Here is a 20,911-nt window from a genome sequence, read left to right on the forward strand (position 1 = left end):
ATATATCCAAAGAACATTAAAGTCAACATTGTAAAGTCAAACAGCCAAATGTTAGGAAGTGCCAGAATTAAGGCTACCTATGAAACCTTAATTCACCTCCCTTGTGAATATGCTTTATGATGCAGTCTTTCTTCCATGATCACATGCTACTTTATTCCACAGGACCCCTGCCTCATTCAGTGCACAAGATAGACCTGCCCTAGGGATTAATCAGGGTTGTGTATTAAAGGTGGCTGTTGTGTTTAGGATGTTTGCCTCGTTTGTTGCAGAAGCTGGAAGGTGTGTAGTGAAAGAGGCAGAAAGAGAAAGGATGGCCTCATGGTTAAGGGAGGTGAAGAACTGGATGCCCTGGACTCAAGAATTGGCTTCTATTCCTGCCTCTGCCACAGAGTTCCGGTGTGATGCTGGGCAGGTCACTTAAACCAAACTTTTCACAGATGGCCTCTAATTGTTTCTCATTTTATAGGTACCCAATTTGAGACCCTGGGGTCTGATTTGAAGAAGTGCTTAGTGCTCACAGCTGTAACTGAAGTCAATGGGAGCTGTGCTTGAACATATAAAGTGCTATATAATGCTACATAGTTGGAAAAAATCAGATCCTAAGCATCTAAAATTGGACACCCAAACTTAGTGAATACTGTTAAACTTAATCTCTCCGTCTCTCAGTTCCCCATTTGTAAAAAGGAGAGAATATTACCCCACAACCTTATAGGGGTGCTGAAAAGATACATTAATTAATGTTTGTGAAGCACTCCAGTACTATAGTGATGAGCACCATAGGAAAGCCCACAAGGAAATGAATAATTCTATATTCAGAGCCAGCTTTTAAAAGTGTGCAGTAAATAAAGCCTGAGGCCACTCATTGAGTGATGAGGAGAATAGATGCTCATTCAATGAGCACCCTCTGTCCAGTGCGCTGAATGCAGCAGAGTCCTGTGAAAAAAAAATTGTATGTGATCATGGAATTAAAGATTGTTTCATAATGCATACACACAAGGGGACAAACTAAGGTGCTACAGACAACCTTAATTCTGGCATTTCCTAACTTTTCAATATTTGTCTTTGCAACCTTAATAATGTTCTTTTAACATAGTTTTTGTGTGTAACGTATATACGTGATAGAACAGCCAAACAGCACAACAGTGTGTTTTATTTTTCAAATAAAAGTCAAGTCAAGGGAACATTCCTGAGAGCTGAATAATCACTTTTGTTTGTGTGTAATTTTCTTTTGGTAACAACAGAAATTTAAACTGGTCCCAGCCTATATCATTGGCCTGAAAAGGAAGAGGTAATATCCCCAAATATTTCCCTAATATAGAACGCAGCCTAGCCCTTCCTCAAAACAAACCCATCCTCTTCCACTTTACTACTGAATCTCTCTGCCCATTCACACATTCATTAAGATAGCCGTGTCCATCCATCCATCCATCCATCCATATTGGCCACCATCAGCTCTACTGAAAAGAATGTCAGGGAGTGGGGATTCTTGTGTCCAGAGGATAGGCAGTGCTGTGGTCAGATACTCACATCATTTAGCTTCAGGTCATAGGTGAAGAATATTTTGGGGTCATTCAATTCAGTTGGGCTTATGACCCGCATCAGAAAGAGAGATTTGAGGAATCTTTGGCCTTTGGAGAACTGGACTGTGTCGTCAGTGCCAAAAGCAGAAATCAGGCGTGCGGTGTCACCCTGTAAGGAGAGAAATTTACTGCAAAATCCTCCTCAGGACATCACAGCTTCCACATACCTGCATATACACTCTCATTCACAGACATACACACACACACTCACAGTACACATGCTGAAACATACTATGCACATTCCACACATCGAAACGCCCACACCTATTACACCCCTACAATGAGACATACATTAAAATGCACTACACACATTACACACTAAAACACACATCCCTCACATTACTGATATGCACACACACTACATGCCTCCCACACACAGTTCATTCCTACATAAGAAAACACAGCGAACATGTGCACAGTGCAACCACACAAAACACTTCTGTACAAAGGCTCATGATCATTTCCCGTAAGGCAAAACCCTTCAAAAAACATTATCCAAACACATTCCACAATCATATTACACACTGCACCACAATATTCACATACACACATGTACAATGTTTAAGGACCTGGTGAGTGAAAGAGAATAGGTTGGAGATCAAGAGGAAAGGTTTAAGGATTTGGATGAGGCCAGAATTTTCAGAAGTGGTCACTAGTTTTGGGTACTTACATTTTTGTGTGTGCCCACAAGTTGAGACACCTTGTCTGATTTTCAGGTACTGAGGTTTATGACTATCAATGCCAACTAACAAAGGGTTCACTCTTCTATAACAGCAATTCTTAACAGGCCTGACAAACTCACTACACCAAACACACTGCTTTTCATTTATCTTAAATAGTGTCTTGTAAGGTATCGAAAGCTGATATCAAGCTGGGCATTAATATCATTGTGAAATGTATGCACTGATGATATTTTAAAAGTTATGTACACATCCTGGAATTATGTTTTAAATTGTGTAACTTGGCAGAACTGACAAACAGGTTTCTTCCAGAGGAAGATAAAATGTTTGTCTCTTTGTCCAATGTAAATTAAGATTATAAGACAAATCTGCATGTGGCATAAGCAGGGTGATGGGAAGACACCTGAGACTAAACCAAATGAGGTTGTCTTGTCTCTGGGTAGCAGAGCCAACACTAGTCTGCACAGAGACAGTGATGCCTGTGGAGACCTGGAAGGCAGTGCTTGTGGGGTCAGAGGCTGTTGGTTTCACAGAGCTGAGCGACAGTAGACGCAGACAAGACTGCCTCACTCTAAGGGCAGGTAGTGGTGAAATACCTCACAGCTCTGGGTACCCCTGGGGAGCATCACAAGATCCATGAGAGCTAAAGTCTGACACTAAAGGCCAAATTTTCAGAATTGCTGCACGTGTTAGTGAATGTGGGAAAATGTCTATTTGTGTGCCTGTTCTGTGAGTGCACTTAGTGCAACTTCAAATGTAATCTTGGTAACTGAGCACTGATGACCAGCCATGTATCTAAGTGGTCATTTGTACATGCAGTTACATGCAGAATGATAACAAATGTGTCCCCAATTTAGATCCACAAACATATACATTTGTGTAATTAGAGTTCTGGTAATCTGTCCATTAATGTACCAGTGACAAAGCAGATCTTTTGAAAATAGGGCTTCTAGGTACTGCAATAATAATACTAATTAAGAATAATAATATCACTAACTCATTTGTCATTTTTAGGTTGATCAGACTTTTTAATTGTAATTTTGCTATCAATCTGAATCCCCTGTACAGCATTTCAATTAAAAAAGAGCCGGGGTGAGACTTTCCAAAACACTTTGCATTTTGCATATGCTGTTCCCATTGAAACAATGGATTTAATGGGAACTGAGTTATACAAATGATGAGCACAACTGAAAGCCCCATCTTATGTCTTTAACAGCTTGTATCATATACTGCACTCAAGTGATGGTTCTATATATGTGATGTTCATTGACTTGTAAAATTTATCTTCTTTATTAAAGAGGCAGATCCATGATCTATGAAAGAGGGATAGATAGAAAGAGGCAGACAGAAAAAGAGGAGTAGGAAAGGTTGAGGTGAAGGGTCAAGAGTGCAAAAAGAGACTTTAAAAGCTCTGCCTAAGTTTAGTTGCGTTTCCCAGAAGCCAGAGGTTGTATTCAAGCCTCAGAATGTTTTGAGGCTCACATCTCCCCAGTCCTGAATACTGTCCACACAGAGGTCTATACTAAAAGGGAACTACTAATCCTATCAACACATTCTACATCATCATAAACTGTTGCAATGCGCTCTTATTTTTAGACTGTATACTTCCTGTTCCTCTACTGTAATAAGAGAAGTTCCCTGTTTAAGGTCTCCGGTATACATCAGAGTACAGGGGGGAGGCATGTTTGTTTCACTTATATGTGGCTCCTTGTGCAGAAGGATTGTCTCCTCCATTACCGTGATATCCAGGTCATTTGGGTCACATGTCTGGAAGTAGCGTTTGAACCGCAAGGTGGTGAAGGTCTCATCCTCTGTTAGTGACAGCAGCTGGTAGTCCTGGCTGTTGTCCTCCTTGAGATTTTCCTCATCCACAGCATGCCAGTCCTGGATTGGACATGGAGAGAGATGTCAAATCAAATGAGGAAACAACACAGAGAGAATAGAAGTAACTTCTCTTCACATCCTGAGACTGCATCTCTCTAAATAGTACTGATAGAGATTGAATAATTGTTAAAGTAACTATGACATTGAAAGGCCCCTCTGCCTTCATTGCGAGTTTCCTACAAATCAGAGAAACACAATAGTCACATTTTGTCCATTCCCTCCCTCTCTTCAATGTGACAGTAGCCCCTGGAGTCCCTGTGTACTGACACCTATATAGTGACAGAATGACCTTTGGTAATCCAGACTAGAGCTGGTCAGAAACATTTAGATAAAACTTTTTTTCACTGAAAAGTGTCATTTAGTCAAAACCAGAATGCTTCATGGAAACATGTTGGTTTCAATGCAAATTTAATCAGGAAGGTTTCTCAGATCCAGGATACTGGGAGGAGAGGGAAAGCAGAGTTTTTCTAACCACCAAGCTATAGAGTCTCTCTCTTACACACACTTTTTCTGACCACCCCTAATCCTGACACATATCAGCTGAAGAACTAAAGATCAGTCTCTTACTCATGTGTGTCACACGATCAGTTTCAGAAGTAAACTAAACTGAATCTTTGGCAAAAAATGGAGCAAGTGAAGAAGTCAATAGAGCAGATGATTAAAAGAGCTGTGCACCCAGCACCTCCCATTGTAACATTTATGGGCAGATTTTCAAAAGAGATCAGCACCCAGCCTTTTAAAAATGGGCCCTGGTTATGGGTGATGAACACTTCTGAATATTCTGCCTAGCAGACTGCTTTATCAGTACAGTCACTATAAGAAAACGAAACACGTTTAGAATTTATACACACATACAAAGGGATTGAATGAGGTAATCAAAGGTGAGTGCTACCCTATGAGAACAGGAGAAGCTGTCAGGCCACATTTTTAAAGATATTTAGATGCTTAAAGATACAGATAAGGGTGTAGTGGGATTTTCAAAAGTGCCTAGGTGCCCAACTCACATTGATTTCAATGAGAATTAGGCTCCTAGTGCTTTCAAAAATCCTAATAGGTACCTATGTGAATCTCTAGGTGCCTAAATACCTTTAAAAATGTTGCCTGCCATGCCTAGACTTCAAAATACAAGAGCATTTTCTGTACTGCTGCAAGTCAAGGGTTTTGGCAAGTTGACTCAATACGGAAAATGCAAAATTGTACACCTTCAACTCTCCTTTTGGGAAATAGATGTTTAAGTGACTTCTCTCCAGGATTGCCTCAGGATCAGAGGGGTGCAACAAAGCATGAAATCCTACATCTTGAGACCAGAAGTGAATAGGGCAGAATCATTGAGGATCTGATGATTTGGAGTAAAACCAAGGAATTGAATAATGTTCTGTAGCCTGCCACAGAAAAGGAATTTAAAGTAAACGGGAACCAGGCTGGGCTGAATGAGATTAGTCATGTAGGACAAATATGTAGTGAGAAAAAAGTTCAACCGACCCAAGGAAGATGGAGACAACTGTATAAATGAAACGACTCTAAAACAAGATTCACAGCATGTTATCACATCCAAGCAAATTCACCCCGCATTTCTCATCATTAAGGGCTCCACACAGGATATTTCTTGAGGACAATACAGAATGGCACTGCAATGATGGACAAGAGATCCAACCCCACAATGTATACTCCTGGGTTTTGTCTAGTTTCAGACTGTTGTCCATGGGTCAGTAGTGGTCTGCACAGCACTTGCTGGTGGTGCACAAACAGCTGTTGTTTTTCTCCTAATTTCTAGCTTCAAAATTGCATTCAATGACCTTTACCCATTCATCAGTTACCTTCCTAATACTACTTATCTGTGTAAGCAGTTGAAGAGTTTTGATTTGAATGGGAAGGGAGGTGATCAATGTAATTGTGAATGTGACGGGAGGTGGTCCTCAATCGCAACTGAGAAAGGTGGTGCCGTCAAAATACGCTCTGTGACTGAAATATAGTCCATACACTATGAAAGAGTTTGAGGAATTCCCCCCCGACACACACACCTTTGAAATGGACAAAAACCAAAATTTCCTATGACAGGAGGCCTCCTATATCCCCCTATAATATCACCACCTCACTCCCATCAACCCATCCCATTTCAAATTAACAAGCAGAACACCTTGCTTAACTATTTATGTGCTCAGAATATTTTTCTGGTACAAAGTACATTTTTTTCAATTAAGTGCACTTAATATAAGTTTCTTTGCCAAGTAAAGTCCCCTCTATCAACTATGACTGTGAAAGCATTTAAATGTGAGCACATGTCCCCAGGACAGACGTTTATCATGGGATAAGAGGGAACATTTTTATAGGAGCCCCTTGTGAATATATTGGTAGCACATCTCTGCTCCTTGGGGTGACTGTCCAAACCCTAGCATCACTTTCACTGCATTTCCTGATACCCAGCCTGACATTCTTTTTTTCTGCTCAATTTCACCTCCATTGCCTCTAATTGTAGCTTCTCAGATCCCTCTAAACCTCTCCTTTACCAAGCTGGGAATCACATTACAGAGGAGAATTTGAAAATGCCTCCTTTGTTTTCTATTCTTTGAAATTCCCCTTTGTGTTACTTTATTTACTAAGCTAAAAATGCAAAGATGAACAGTCCCAAAATGAGTTACACAAAAGCCAATAAACAAAATAAGTATTAAAAACTAAAAGTAAAATCATTCACTATAGACAGTTCTTAACCCTGAGACTTATTTGGAAAAATATCTCTCACTCTTGAGAAAGACAGAGAAGAATGATTAAGAGAGAGAGGGAGAGAGAGCAATGTAATCATACACACATACTACAGCTACACTAAACTACATTCCGCCCCTCCCCCCCGAATTTACCTAGTGTTTGTACAACTGGTTCAGCTAATAGGTGAGTGCTAAGATGGGGTGTAGATGTGTGTATTCATGTGTGCGTGTGCGGGCTTGCCTATATTCTTATAAACCTTTCTGGATCTGCCAAGACTATTGGAACCTCTTTGCCCCTCACCTGTGGTTTCCCAGCCATCAGCGGTCCCATGCTAGCCACAATCTTGAAGTTACATAAGCTAATGATTTGGGGTGCCTCACTGTTAGGAGGACACATGAGACACCTTAAAAAATTAAAACATCTCTGAATCATTTTGAAAATTCTGGTCATTGTGACCAGAGTTTCACAACCATCCAACGAAAACATGCAAAACTCATTTAGTTTCAGATTCAAACATGGAAATGAAACCAGCTGAGTAGAATAGATATATTTTGACCCTGCAAAGTTTCATCAATGTTCAGAAAAAAAAAGCCTCTGGGTAAACAGAACTATTCTGAGATTAAGCTTTCTAAGGGGCTTGGTGATAACTAAATACATGGTAATTTTTTTGCAAGTAACACCCAAGTCTTCACAGAACTCATTGGTTTGGTTAGTTTCTCATGTTCACCATACTGTACTGAGTTTGAACTGTGTTCTGTAATGGGCAAACTGTTCTGTAATGGCTTTGATTTTGCAAAACCTAATCAGCTGGGGTTTGGTTCTGCAAATTCAGAATGAGGAATAGTTTGGATACAGGTTAAATTTTATCTGGCCTTTCAAGGACTGGGAGAAGTCAGAGTGGTAGGGATTTAGTCCATCTCTCGTCTGGATGGAAAAAAAGACACAGCAAAACTCAAGGCAAGTGAAACCACAGTAAGTGAAACTGACAAAACAGATGTCATCAGAATCCACATAAAATAAACCAGAGGTTTTCAACCTTTCCAGACTACTGCATCCCTTGTAGGAGTCTGATTTATCTGGCATACCCGCAAGTTTCAGCTCACTTAAAAACTACTTGCTTAAAAATCAGATATAAAAATACAAAAGTGTCACAGCACACTAGAACTGAAAAATTGCCTATGTTCTCATTTTTACCATATAATTGTAAAATAAATCAATTGGAATATAAATATTGTACTTACATTTCAGTGTATAGTTTTTAGAGCAATATAAACAAGTCATTGTCTGTATGAAATTTTCGTTTGTGCGGACTTCACTAGTGCTTTTTATGTAGCCTGTTGTAAAACTAAGCAAATGTCTAGATGAGTTGATGTACCTCCTGGAAGACCTCTGTGTACCCCCATGGGTACACATACCCCTGGTTGAGAATCAATGAAATAAACCATACATGATTTCCCCTATCTCTAGTCATAGGGGTCATTGAACTGGTGGACCAGGGACTTTCATTAGAGCATAGGCATGTTAGTAACAAGAAGCATGCAGTGTTTTCAGGTATGTATCTAGGTGAGGGCAGGTAGCAGGTGTGTCTGTATGAGCATGTATAGTGGTGAGGGATATAGGTGTGAACCTAGCTGCATGTTGGCTGCATGTGTGTTGGTGCATCAGCCATGTGTTAGCAGGACTATACTGCTTCTGGAAGCATCCACTGACCTGATAGTAGATGGAACAACCCAAACTTATCTAAATCTTCCTGCTTGTGAACTCAGCCCGCATAGAATCCTGCCTTGAATGCAGTACATGTAAAACATGACCCTCTTCAAAGGGGGAAGGAGGGGCAATGTTTTCAACTTACAGAGAAATAGATGCTGCCATTGGGGAAAACGCCCCCGATCACAATGTCAGACCCAGGCAACTCTCCATGAGGGCTGAATCCAAATGCCACCCAGCCAACAGTGCGGACCTGGAGCTCAAAGGTCATCATCTCCTCTTCATCATGGTCCCAGCGCATGAAGACCATGTTTGAGTGGTCCAAGAAAGCAGAGAAACGCAACGGGGGAGGTGAGGGCTGGCTGGAGCAAAGGCACGGGATGGACAGGAGGAAGAGAAAGCTCTTGGTCCACAGGAGGCTCATCATCTTCATCAGGATCAGGGTAGCCTGTCTCTCGTGCTGATCCCCTGGGCTGGATGATCTGTGGTAAGGGGTCCAACTTATATGGATGTCTAGCGAGGCAGGGCCTGGTGCCAAAGAGGAAGGGCAGCAACTTGTTCTTCTACATCTGATTAAGTAGATGGCACAAAGTCAACACGTTACATAATACACCTTGGTGCCATGCCCGGGGGAGACAGGTACCAGGGACCCTATGTGCTAGTGTCACAAGATATTGAACAGCTCTTTGGACCTAACTGGATGCAAGAGGGGGCTCAGCATTCCCATCCAAACTGGTATTCTGAGAGCCAGCATGTTACCTCAGTTCACAAAGAGAAAGGATTTCTTTTAAGGACTCCTCTCATCAGCTAGCCCCTATCTTGTAAAGGCTGGAGTGAGCCCCAATCATTCATTAGTATCACATAGTCATTAGCCGTGAGGGCCGTTCAGAAGCAATATGTTGCTGAATCTCAGTCCATTCCTCATGGGAGGAGAGTCTGCATCAGAAAAAGCACCATCAGTTGGGGCAGTCCCAGTGTCAGTATCAGGAAAAAGACCGTGAGCGCTGGAGACTGCATTCCCCTCGTGGAATTGGGTCCATCACAAGTAATAGCCTTTTTTCCAAATGATAGCACTCAGAATAGTGTACAGAATTCAATAACAATGGAAGAGGGTGAGAGAGAGAGATTAAAAAGTGCCCATGTCCTAATATTTTTAACCTATCTCCCCCACCCTGTATCCTTATACAGCTGACTTTGTCATCCATTTCTTATGTCTTGTCTTTTAGAATGTAAGCTGTTTGGGGCAGAGACTGTCATTTACCATATGTTACCTAGGAACACAATAGATCCCCATCATCTGATGTTTTAAAATCAAGACTATCTGTCTTTCTAAAAGATACGCTGTAGCTGAACCGGAAGTCACGGGCTTTGATGCAGGCATTATTGGGTGAAATTCTCTGGCCTGTGTTATACAAGTCAAACTAGATGATCAGAATGGTTCCTTCTGGCCTAAAATCTATGATTCTATGTTTATACAGCACCAGCACAATGGGGCCCTGGCCTGATTCACCTCTAGGCACTACCACAACAATAATAATAACAGTATAAAGGCAAAAAGTTTCCCCCTGGGTTCTGAAATAATACAAAAACTGTCAATGAGACAGAGAGAAAAAGAGAGTCTGTTCTGTGTGACTGGAGCTTCAGAGAGAGGGCTCTCACACCAGGTGAAATTTGGGGAAGGGACATAGAGGAGGAAAGTGCTGTGGTTCTTGAGAAGAGTTGCTGGGGTGCATTGTAATGAGAAGCCACATCCCTGAGGTAGGCTGAAGGAATGTTTCAAATAGCAAGAGAGCTATTTTCAGTTTGTTCCTGCAATGCCTGGGCAGGCAGGGTAGTTGTCTGAGGCGAGGGTGTGATGCATGGCCATGCTTTTTAGTACTGTATGTGTGGGGCAGATTCTAAAGAGCAGGGACTTGAGGCCATTGCTACAATAGTTAAAGAAGGGGGATTTGAATAGTATGAAAGGGGATATGAATTAGAGAAACACCCTTGTCCCATGCATTGCCCCTTGACTGGGAGACTGGAACACCAACAAAACACTTTAACCCTCCCAGAGACATTATCAGTGTGCAGTAATAATATCAACAGTGGCGGCCCCCAGCAACCCAGCAACCACCCAACCAGTTCCGCAGGGAGTGGCTTGTTTTTCCTCAGTTGCTTTGTCTCATCTCCAATATGAGTTATATAAACCACTGTGATCTGTTTCCTCACCCCATGAGCCACAACTAACACCTGTGGGGGGAGGGGGTTGTTGTGTCAGGGGGTTGTTAGTTCTTTCTTTATACCTGCTAGAAATGCCCAGAGCAGCTTTGCATATTAATCCGCTGGGACTGGCACTCCCAAAACAGATAGAGAACAGAGAAGGAAGGGCATCTAATCAGATTCTTAGGGACAGGATTTAAATGGATCAGGTTCCACACGTTATTCTTGGATCCAAGGTTGTTTTGCTGACAGTCTTGCTGAAGACAGTGAATGTATGTGTGTTGCATTCTAGCCTCTTTTTGTGAACAAAGCTAAACCATTGCAAAATACAGCACAATTAGCGTCTTCTGTTCAAGAGAGGTCTAGGACACATATCTTTGGGTACTGCAAGCAAGAGAGAGGTGCAGGCAGAGCTGTGTGAGGATTTCAAGAATAGGATACCACACGATGCTGCATGTCAGGACTGAGGGGCACAGGCAAAGCTGTGTCAGAAGCTCAGGACTGGAAGAGCAGGGGGCTGCAGGGCAGGATTGAGGGGCACTGGCAGAGCTGAGTGTGAAATCCAGGACCAGAATAGCAGGGGGTGCTGCAGCACAGGACTGAGAGACATCAACAAAGGCTATGTGGGTGTGTGGGTGTGTACAGAACAGCTCCTGCTCTGCCTGTCACTGGCCAGCCCCTGCTTTTGTTTTCATTGTCACAAAATCTAAACTCATGTTCACTTTCTTTTGCAAAGGAAGGGCAGAGAATCTCTGCATCACATGGAGAGGATGTGAGATAAGAGGATGCACCTGAGACGTTGCTGGAAGAGGCAACATCTAGGGATTACAGGAGGAGATATTTTAGGCCTTGGCTACACTGGCAATTCACAGCGCTGCACTTGCTGCGCTCAGGGGTGTGAAAAAACACCCCCCCTGAGCACAGCGAGTGCAGCGCTGTAAAGCGCCAGTGTAATCAGCGCCTGCAGCACTGCACACTCGCTCGCAGCGCTGCAAGCTATTCCCCTCGGAGAGGTGGAGCCATGGCAGCGCTGTGAATCCGTGAGTGTAGCCAAGGCCTTAGCTGTGTGACAGAGATTAGAGTTGCATGGTTTCTTTTAAGGAGGAGGATTTGGGCAAGACTCCCTGTCTCCATATCAGTGGTGACTGGCATGGGAGATATATCCAGGAACAGGAACAAACCACACAAACTGACAATGAGAAACATGCCAAGCAAGATTATGAAATGAAAGAGGAGCTAAATGAGATAAAAAACGCCTTTAGAAGACTAAAAGAGCAGAAGAGCTAGGTGTAGAGTGAAAGGAGGAGGCTCAAATCCATAAGGCCAGCAGCACAATAGCAGCCTTGAGGATCTGTGTAACACAGGAGACAGAGACACCCACAGAAGGAAAAGGGCAGACTGTCAAAAGCAGATCAAACACCCCAAACTGGTGGTATGTTCCATAATCAGGTTTCATTAACCCAGTAACAAATGTGAACTCCTGGATCACTATAACAGTGTTACCATGGAGTCACAGACAGTCCACGTGGGCACTCCAGTCTACCTTGCCACCCAGGCAAGCTGGACTAAGTGATAAATGGTCACTTACACCAAAAATCACAAAATATTCAGATTCCTTCCAGTCCCAAGTAACCGTCACTTATCCCACATCAATTTGTACCTTAGAAGTCACAACAAAGACAATGCTTGTAGCCAGCCCTGTAATAAATTAACTAAAGATTTATTAACAAGGAAAAAGAAATGAGAGTTATTTACAGTTTAAAGCAAGCAAACATATATGCACAAATGAGCTTCAGTCTGTGATTCAAAAGGTGACAGAGATGTAGTAATCAGTCACCACTAAATGTCTTTTTAGGGCTTAACTCAGGTCGACCTTGGGGCTCTCTGCTTTTTGTTTCTTAGCTCCAGCCCCTGTGAGAGTCCAAACAGCATTGAAATGTATGGAATAAGGTCTTCTGAATGTACTTCTCCATGGATAGATGGACCAATTCACAAAGCTTTTGTCCTATGATGGCCCACTTAAATTTGATAGTCTTCCGGGATGGGCAGGGGAGTCACTCTTCCCATCTGAGTTCACAAATTCAGAGCAGGCATTTGTACAATTACAAAACAAACTTATATTTTACCTTGTAGCATGGAATACAGACATTACAAGTGAGATTAATGCATGCAACAATTTACAAGCATTTCGTAGAGTCTAAACTCTAAATACATTCTTATAAGACTAATAGCTGTTTTGAAGAAAACTAGCATACAAGTGAGCTGGTTTGGTTTCCAGCTATGAGTTTGTCAGTTCTTAGCTAATGCATATGGCGTTGGCCAGAGCTGGCACTTGGTTTACCAGCATCACAACCTCCTTACACCATCCTTCTGCTTCCCAAATGCCTGCAGAGGAACAAGTAATGCCATCAGTATGTGCTCCATATTGTGAAGACATACTTATAAAAGCTTGTCAGTTACATTTGGGCTGTGGTTGAAAAATTGTCTTTCTGGCCCACACAAATATGTTATAGATGCATTTTGAATACAGCAGAGTGTTTGCAAAATGGGTATCAGTGAGACCAGAGAGGAGGAGGAGGTAACAACAGTCAATATGGGGAATGTTCAGGGCCTGAAAATATGTTTTGGTTGTCTGGGCAGAGAGAAGGGTCTGGTAACTGATAAGTTGTGGAGGAAGAAGTGGGAGGATTTGGACACAGCTGGGGTGGGAGGAGTCAAAGACGATCCCCAGGGTTCAAGTTTGGGTGAGAGGGAGGGTGACACTGTCAAAAGCAAAGGAGCGCAAGGTAAGATGACAGGGGTTAGGAGGAAGAATAAGGTACTCAGTTTTTGCCATGTTAAGAATGAGGGACTTGCACGCTGTTCAGGAAGAGATTATGGAAACAGTCAGAAATGCAGGATTAGACAGAGGGAGCCAACTCAGGCATGGACAGTCAAATCAGGTCAAGTCAAAGGTTGTAGTTTTGAGGGAAACGGTTGTTAGATAAGAGAGGGGAAGAGGTCAAAGGTGGAACAAGCTCTCAGGAGAACATGTCAGAGCTCAGGGTGAAACAGAACTGTGACTTGCAGGATGGCTTATGACAGCTCAGACTATCCCAGCCACAGGATACACATGCAGAAGAGTTACCTGAACAGAATAAGGGTAAATGTTGCCTGGGGGAGATGTCTTTGCTACAACATGTTGTATGTCTGGAGCATCCTCACCAACATTCACATTTCCCGGCTGTCCCTGAATTCAATTCAAAATCACAGACTCTGTTTTTTAGATCTTCTCCCAACTCACCATTCCCTGATCTTATATCCACTTACTGCCCCACACAGCCCAATCTGTCTCCCATTGCTCCCTCTAAATAAAGCTGTGCCTTTCCCTCTGCTCCCCTTGCACCAATGCACTCAGTCCCATCTCTCCTTTATTATGCACCCTGACGTTTTTCACTTGTTTTTCACTTAACATTCCCTCTCCCTGGAAGATAGTTTGTGTTATTGGCTATGCAAGAAACTGCATATACATGCATTGTATCGTATTGCATTGCATGGTGTTGTATTGCATCATACTCTGTTGTGTCACATTGCAATGTTTTGCACAGTACTATATTATGCTACACTGGATGATATTACAATGAAATGTATGGTATTACATTGTGTTACATTATAATGTGTTGCATAACACTGAGTATTCAACATTACACAAAGCCAGGCCATCCATCCAGCCTTCTGCATGAGTGAGACATCCTATCCAAATCCTACGCTGCTATAGAAAAGATTTCTGGAGTAATGTTGCTACTTTGTGGCCACATACTTTTCTTGCAAAGATGTAGCAACATCTTAGACTGAATTCAGTAGCTGGAAAAATTCCTTTATGTATTTAGTCCCAGCGGAGAATTTCCTGATATCCACATTTCACACATTTCAATGAACAGGCAGTGCCACCTGCCTCCTGGGCTATATCATACAAACACCTGTATCCATTTTCCTTTGCTAGCTCGGTGGAATTGCTTCTTCAGAAATGGTTTGGATTGGATTACAGATGGGTATTTATCTATCCTCTCTCCATAAGTGTAACTATCTCCCAGTTATCAGCAATGTATCTTCTTACATGCAGGTTTGCAATACCACTCACTAATAGCAAGTATGTTTCAGACCACCCCAAGTGCTGCTGCATTATCCCTGTGGCCAGGGGCGGTAGAGCAACCACTTCCAGTATTGATGGAAGGGGAGGGCAGGAGAGAGCACACACTGATACCTGTGGTCAGACATCTACTTTACACAGCAGGGATGTGTAAGTTTCATCCCCTCTCCGCCCACAAGCTCTACAACCCCCCAAAGACACCTCCCTGTGTAGATACGGAGAGGGACATGACGATGCTGCAGTTCCTCTCTCTGCTAATGGGGCTACTGGTCCTTGACCTCTCAAGTGAGCCTAGGGTGCCCTACAGCAGCCACTTGGGTGGGGTCAGGCTCTCTGGAGAGGTTTCATCACACCATAAGATGTCAAGCTTTGTCTTTCAAGTGCAGAGGGCAGATTAGTGGAGCAGTCAGTTAAACAGCAGGAGGCAGGTGGACTAACACCAGTAGTACAAAGACCTGTCAAGGTAGTTAGGGGCACCATTATCTTTCCCATCAGCAGTAGCCCCATCACGTCTCCCGCTCTGAATCTCTCTCTCCACAGGCTCCCCACACACAGGATACACCTGCACTCTCATTGTATTTGCTCTCTTTTGTTTCCCACACACACTATTCGGTTCTGACAGCTGGTCACTAGATGGAGCCACAATCAAACGCACAAACTGGTGTGTTACACTGACACTTCCCCGTCTGGTCAGTGCCCTCAGCACATGATGCATAATTTGCTCAGAACTGTAACCTTTAGCCAGATACATTTTTAGTTAGAGTTTCTGTGCATGGGGAAATTGACTGCAATAGCTATCCAGACTAACTTCTCTGACAAAGCCCCAGTGACAGTGGTTCTTCTGGTGTCTTTATCCTACTATGCAGAATACAGACAAAGAGACACTTGCACTGGCATACGTTCTTAAAGAGAGATAACATAAAAACAATCATTTTGAATATAAAAAAACATATTAAGCAATGAATATAATCCACATTCTGTGCATTGTGAAGCCTTGGTATCTGAAGCCCCTAGAGTCTGAGCCAGGGTGACTCTAGTCATGTATCAGGAGTCTATGTTCATAGCTAGGATTTGTGGTCTGCTACATGATCACATGTGACATCTCCTCTGATGGCATCTTCCCCATCAACATTTCTCAGGAGAAATTCTCACTCCTGCATTAGAAGCAGGAAGGCATCATCCGGGAGAAGGGGACCAGACATGAGTCTCCAGGATATTCATGAAACTGGCCATCCAGAAAGCAGAATGATAGGAGGTCATGAGAAGCCATGAGCCTTTCCTCTGCAGTGACACCATAGTGTTTCTCCTCCCACTGAAGAATGTATTTGTCCATCCCCTCTCACTTCCCTTGAAGCGCAGAGAGAAGGAAACCCAAAGCATAGAGGAGACAGAGCAGGGCAAAGCTGACATCATGTGGAGACATCTCCTGCTCTCAGCACTGCTTCTCTGGGCCCCAGGTACTGTCTGAGTGGCCACGGGGATGGGGTGGGGTAGACAGGCCCAGAATCTCAAGTTGAAGGGACACATTCTCGTCATTGAGACTGAGGTGTGAGGGGATCGCTGGAGACTGCATCTGCTTAGAAATGCTGGGAGAAACAGAGAGAACCACTCAGAAACAAGGACTTGTGGGTAAAACACCCAACTCAAGAGTGAATCCTAAATAGGACACACTTAGCTCATATCCCATGAATTGACTGCATATGGAAGTCAGCTCTCAGCCAAGAATCTCCCACAATGACTCCTGTTTGGCTGAACAGTGAAGATGACTGTCCTGTTTTTCATTTTATCTTTTATTCTGCTTCTCAATTTTTTTACCCTCTTTCTCTCCTTCTGACTTTCCTTCTTTCCCTTCCTTCCTCCCTGTCAGACTTTTTCATCAACTTGTCACCATCTGTTCTATCATATTGTTTCCTGTTTCCTTCCAGGTGTAGGATCGGCCTATGTGGAGCAGCTGCCCTTCCTCACAGGGGTTGCAGGAGAACCCCAAACTCTGCAGTGTACATTAAAAGAAACGAGCCACTACTGGATGTACTGGTACTGGCAGAAGGAGGCAGAGGAGCTGGGGCAGCTCTTCTATTCTTCAGGAGATGGATCTGGGACCAATTTCACAGCTGAGCCCATGTCAGCCTGGAGGAAGAACAACAATTGGCATCTACAATGGAAAGACCTTTCATGGTCAGACTCAGCTGTGTATTACTGTGCCTGCAGCACTGCACAGTGACACAGAGCCCTGAGACAGCCAGCAAAAACCCAGCAAGACAGAGACAGGGGAGGAGACAGGGGAGCTGTGTGTGCCTAGGAGTTGAAAGGACACTGTAGGGCAGTGGTTCCCAAATGAAGTGTCTGGGATATACAGAATGTCTCCCAAAGGGGTGCAAAGAGCCCCTGGAGCCCCCATCCCAGATCACTGACCTGGTCATACACTTGAGATGTGACTTGGGCTCTATTAATAACAATGGGAGTTTTGCCACTGATTTCAATGGGGCCAGGATTTCACTGTTGGGCTTTCAAAATCAGACATTGCTCTTTACTGCTTGAACTTCTCTCTCTTGCCTTCCCAATTCCTTCCGTTCCTTCTCTATAGTCTCTCATTCTCCTACTATTTCCTTTGTTCCAGCTCCCTCACTTTCAATTCCTTTCTCTTCACTTTTTCTGTTTCTTTAAATCAAACACCCAAATCCAATTGCAGATCCCAGCTCTCATTCCCCTGTGGTTTGGTCTGACTGTGTCTCTGGGGACTGTCCTGATATGGTCTTATTCACATGACTGCTGAGCCATAGATATCTAAGTAGGAACAGATGGAGTAGAAGCGATTAGGGGGAGTTATTTCTGTATACGGGATTACTGGAATACCCTGTCCAGTTCTGGGGCCCACAATTCAAAAAAGATGTTGAAATATTGCAAAGGGTTCAGAAAAGAATGATTTGTCATCTGGAAAACCTGCTTTACAGTGAAACACAAAAGTTCAATCTGTTTAATTATCCAAGGGTAGGTGAAGAGGTAACTTGACTACAATCTATAAGTACTTGCATGGGAAGAAGATTTCTGGTCATGGACTGCTCTTCATTCTATGGCATAAAGGCATAATGAGATCCAATGGTTAGAATCTGAATTTAGATTAATTCACACTAAAAATAAGATACAACTTTTTTAACAGTGAGCATAATTACCCACTGAAAAAACTTCCCTTGGGATGTGGTGGATTCTTCAACATCTGGAACCCATAAAGCCGGTTTGTATATCTTGATACGCTTTAACTGAGCCAGATGCTGTGGGTTAGATGTAGGAATTAGTAGATGAAATTCTCTGGCCTGCGCTATTTGGGAGGTCAGACTAGATGATCATAAAGGTTCCTCGTTGTCTTAAAATATATGTATCTGTGAATATATGAGATGCCTGTGCTGGTATGTGTTGCAGGTGAACGGCTGCAGTTTATGGATCAACCTTTAAACCTGCATGACCAGCAGGGGTCATCTTTGAGCATCCCCTGCCAAATGAAAGACACCATGTACTCTGTCATGGAGTGGTACTATCAGGCAGAGGAAGGCAATGAGCTAGAAGCTTTCTTCCTTTCCTCAGATAAGGAGACAATCACACCATACATGGATCTAGTCTACATGGTGATTAGAACTTTCATGAAGTACTTTGTGTGGGGATTCCCCAGCTGAGACTGCATCATTCAGCCATGCATTTCTGTGCCTGCAGCAAATCACAATGTGAGAGAGCTGTGAGAAGGTGCAGCAAAAATGAGACAGAGAGGGGAGGAGAGAGTGGAGGTCCCCAACCTAACCTAGTTCCCTGCAGCTGCCATTCCCTCTAAGTGTGGATCATGTGAGAGATAGATGAACAGGGCTGTCTGCAACATCTCTCCATTCCCTGTAGAGGGCACTGAACTACTATTAAGAATTTCTGAAATTAATACTCAAATTTGGCATCCGATCAGCTTGTAGGAGGATGATTTCAAGTAGGGAGGCCATTCTATATCATGAAGAGTCAAGATTTACCCAGAAGGGCTCCTGAAGACTTTGGAAACAGGAGACGGCCTGTTGGTAACAGGAACCACAACCTGTAAAGCTCCATTATTCATAGAGCTGGGACGTGGCAGTTGATGGTATCAGCCGAAGCAGATAGACACAGGGTCGGTGCAAGGAAGTTTCGCACCCTAGGCAAAACTTCCACCTTGTGCCCCCTCCCCCAGCCCTGCGGCAGCTCCCTGCCCCTCCCCCCGAGGCGCCCCCCCGCGGCAGCTCCCCCCCCGCCTGGGGAGCCGTGCAGCAGCTCCCCTCCTGCCCTGAGGCATCCCCCCCCCCCCCCGCGGCAGCTCCCCACACCCCGGCCTGGGGATCCGTGCGGCAGCTCTGACCCAGGGGAACCCCTGGGCTGCCGGCGGCACGCTGACCCGGGGAACCCCTGGGCTGCCGGCGACGCGCTGACCCGGGGAACCCTTGGGCTGCTGGCGGCAGCTTAGACTCCCTCTCCCTCCCAGCGCAGCGGCTGCTGTTAAAAACAAAAAAAATTGGGGGCGCTGCTTTTTGGCGCCCCCAAAACTTGGCGCCCTAGGCAACCGCCTAGTTGGCCTAAATGGTAGCACCAGCCCTGGGTAGACAGAAACCATGAGGGTGGAAGATAGGTGCGTAAGGAGAATGTGGCTCTGAATTTCAAACAGGGAATGACCCTTGACATTTAATGCAAATCAGGGGTTAAGGGAAGAAATGCTCAGTGGACTTGGATATGAGTGTGTATAAATGCCACTGAATGTTGGACAGAGCTGCCCTTACAGTCCTATTTCTGCTGTAGCAGTATATCCTTATAAGCTCAGGAATGTTGTCTTCCCATTGGTGCACATGGTGCTGGAGATGTAGTAAACAGATAAAGTCAATCAAAAACCTCTAGCAATACATTGAAATGAACAGAAATCATTCCCATAGCACAGAGCTGACCCATTCGGAGACAAATCTAGAATGAAGACAAGGACCTATGCTCAGGAAGGTCCATCTATATGACTGGTGCAAGTGTAAGAGATATTGGGCATCCACATGGCAATTGAGTGTGATACTACAGGAGTCACCAGCACATCCACTAAGAATCCCCACCAGCACCAATATCTGCTGTGGTTCGATGTACGGAGCAGCAGAGATCCAAGGGAAGCTGTCTGTTCCCTTTTGTCTGCTGCCCTTGTAGGTAATCACGTTTAATTCAGCTCAGATCACACCTCATTGTGGAGGCCTTGGCACAGTTCTACAACATGCACAAAAACTGAGCAACCCCCATTCAGCCCATCATGTACAAGTTAGTGGGCTCTTTTTCTTGTAGCACCTTAGAGACTAACAAATTTATTAGAGCATAAGCATTCGTGGACTACAGCCCACTTCATCGGATGCATATATGCATCCGATGAAGTGGGCTGTAGTCCACGAAAGCTTATGCTCTAATAAATTTGTTAGTCTCTAAGGTGCCACAAGTACTCCTGTTCTTCTTTTTGCGGATACAGACTAACACGGCTGTTACTCTGAAACCTGTCTTTTTCTTGTGTAACTCACATGCTTTTGCAATGACCCATCTACCCTCCATACTTTTGCCAAGTATGCGCGATATACATAATGACATAATAGATGTGTGTGCATATAGATTCCCTCGGCTCCTGCTGTGCAGCACTGCCCAACAGGACAGGATGGACAAGATAGCCTGCTAGAATGCATTGTGTGTGTGTGTGTGCGCGCGCGCGCACAAATGAAATTGACGCTGTTCTCTAGGGGAGGGCATGTGCCTGAGTTCTTCAAGTTTTCTCAATTCCCTCTACTGTCCAGGTGGGAAGAGCTGCTCCTCTTAGTCTGGCAGTGTCACACAGAAAGAGCAGGTGCTCTGGGCTGGGCTTAATACATTTATCAACACTGATATCCCTGGCCATGCCTATTTACCATACACAAGGGATGTGTAAGTTTCATCCCCGCCCCTCCCTCCCTCCCACCCCCCCGGGCTCTGCAAACACCCCACAGACACCTCCCTGTGCAGACACTGAGAGGATC

At 43.9% G+C, this 20,911-nt stretch overlaps 1 protein-coding gene across 1 annotated transcript in view; it reads right to left on the reverse strand.

Moving 5' to 3' along the window:
• The window catches only part of LOC128832996 (putative DBH-like monooxygenase protein 2), a 32,813-nt gene extending 23,832 nt beyond the window's left edge, over positions 1 to 8,981 (reverse strand). The window contains exons 1-3 of the mRNA XM_054020838.1: positions 8,700 to 8,981; positions 3,998 to 4,144; positions 1,528 to 1,689 (exon numbers count right to left, since the gene is read on the reverse strand). Coding sequence (XP_053876813.1) covers positions 1,528 to 1,689; positions 3,998 to 4,144; positions 8,700 to 8,981 — 591 coding nt within the window. The remainder of the gene's footprint in view (positions 1 to 1,527; positions 1,690 to 3,997; positions 4,145 to 8,699) is intronic.
• Positions 8,982 to 20,911: the final 11,930 nt, after the last annotated feature.

Source organism: Malaclemys terrapin, chromosome 1, assembly GCF_027887155.1.
Source record: "Malaclemys terrapin pileata isolate rMalTer1 chromosome 1, rMalTer1.hap1, whole genome shotgun sequence".
In the NCBI taxonomy this organism is placed as follows: domain Eukaryota; kingdom Metazoa; phylum Chordata; order Testudines; family Emydidae; genus Malaclemys; species Malaclemys terrapin.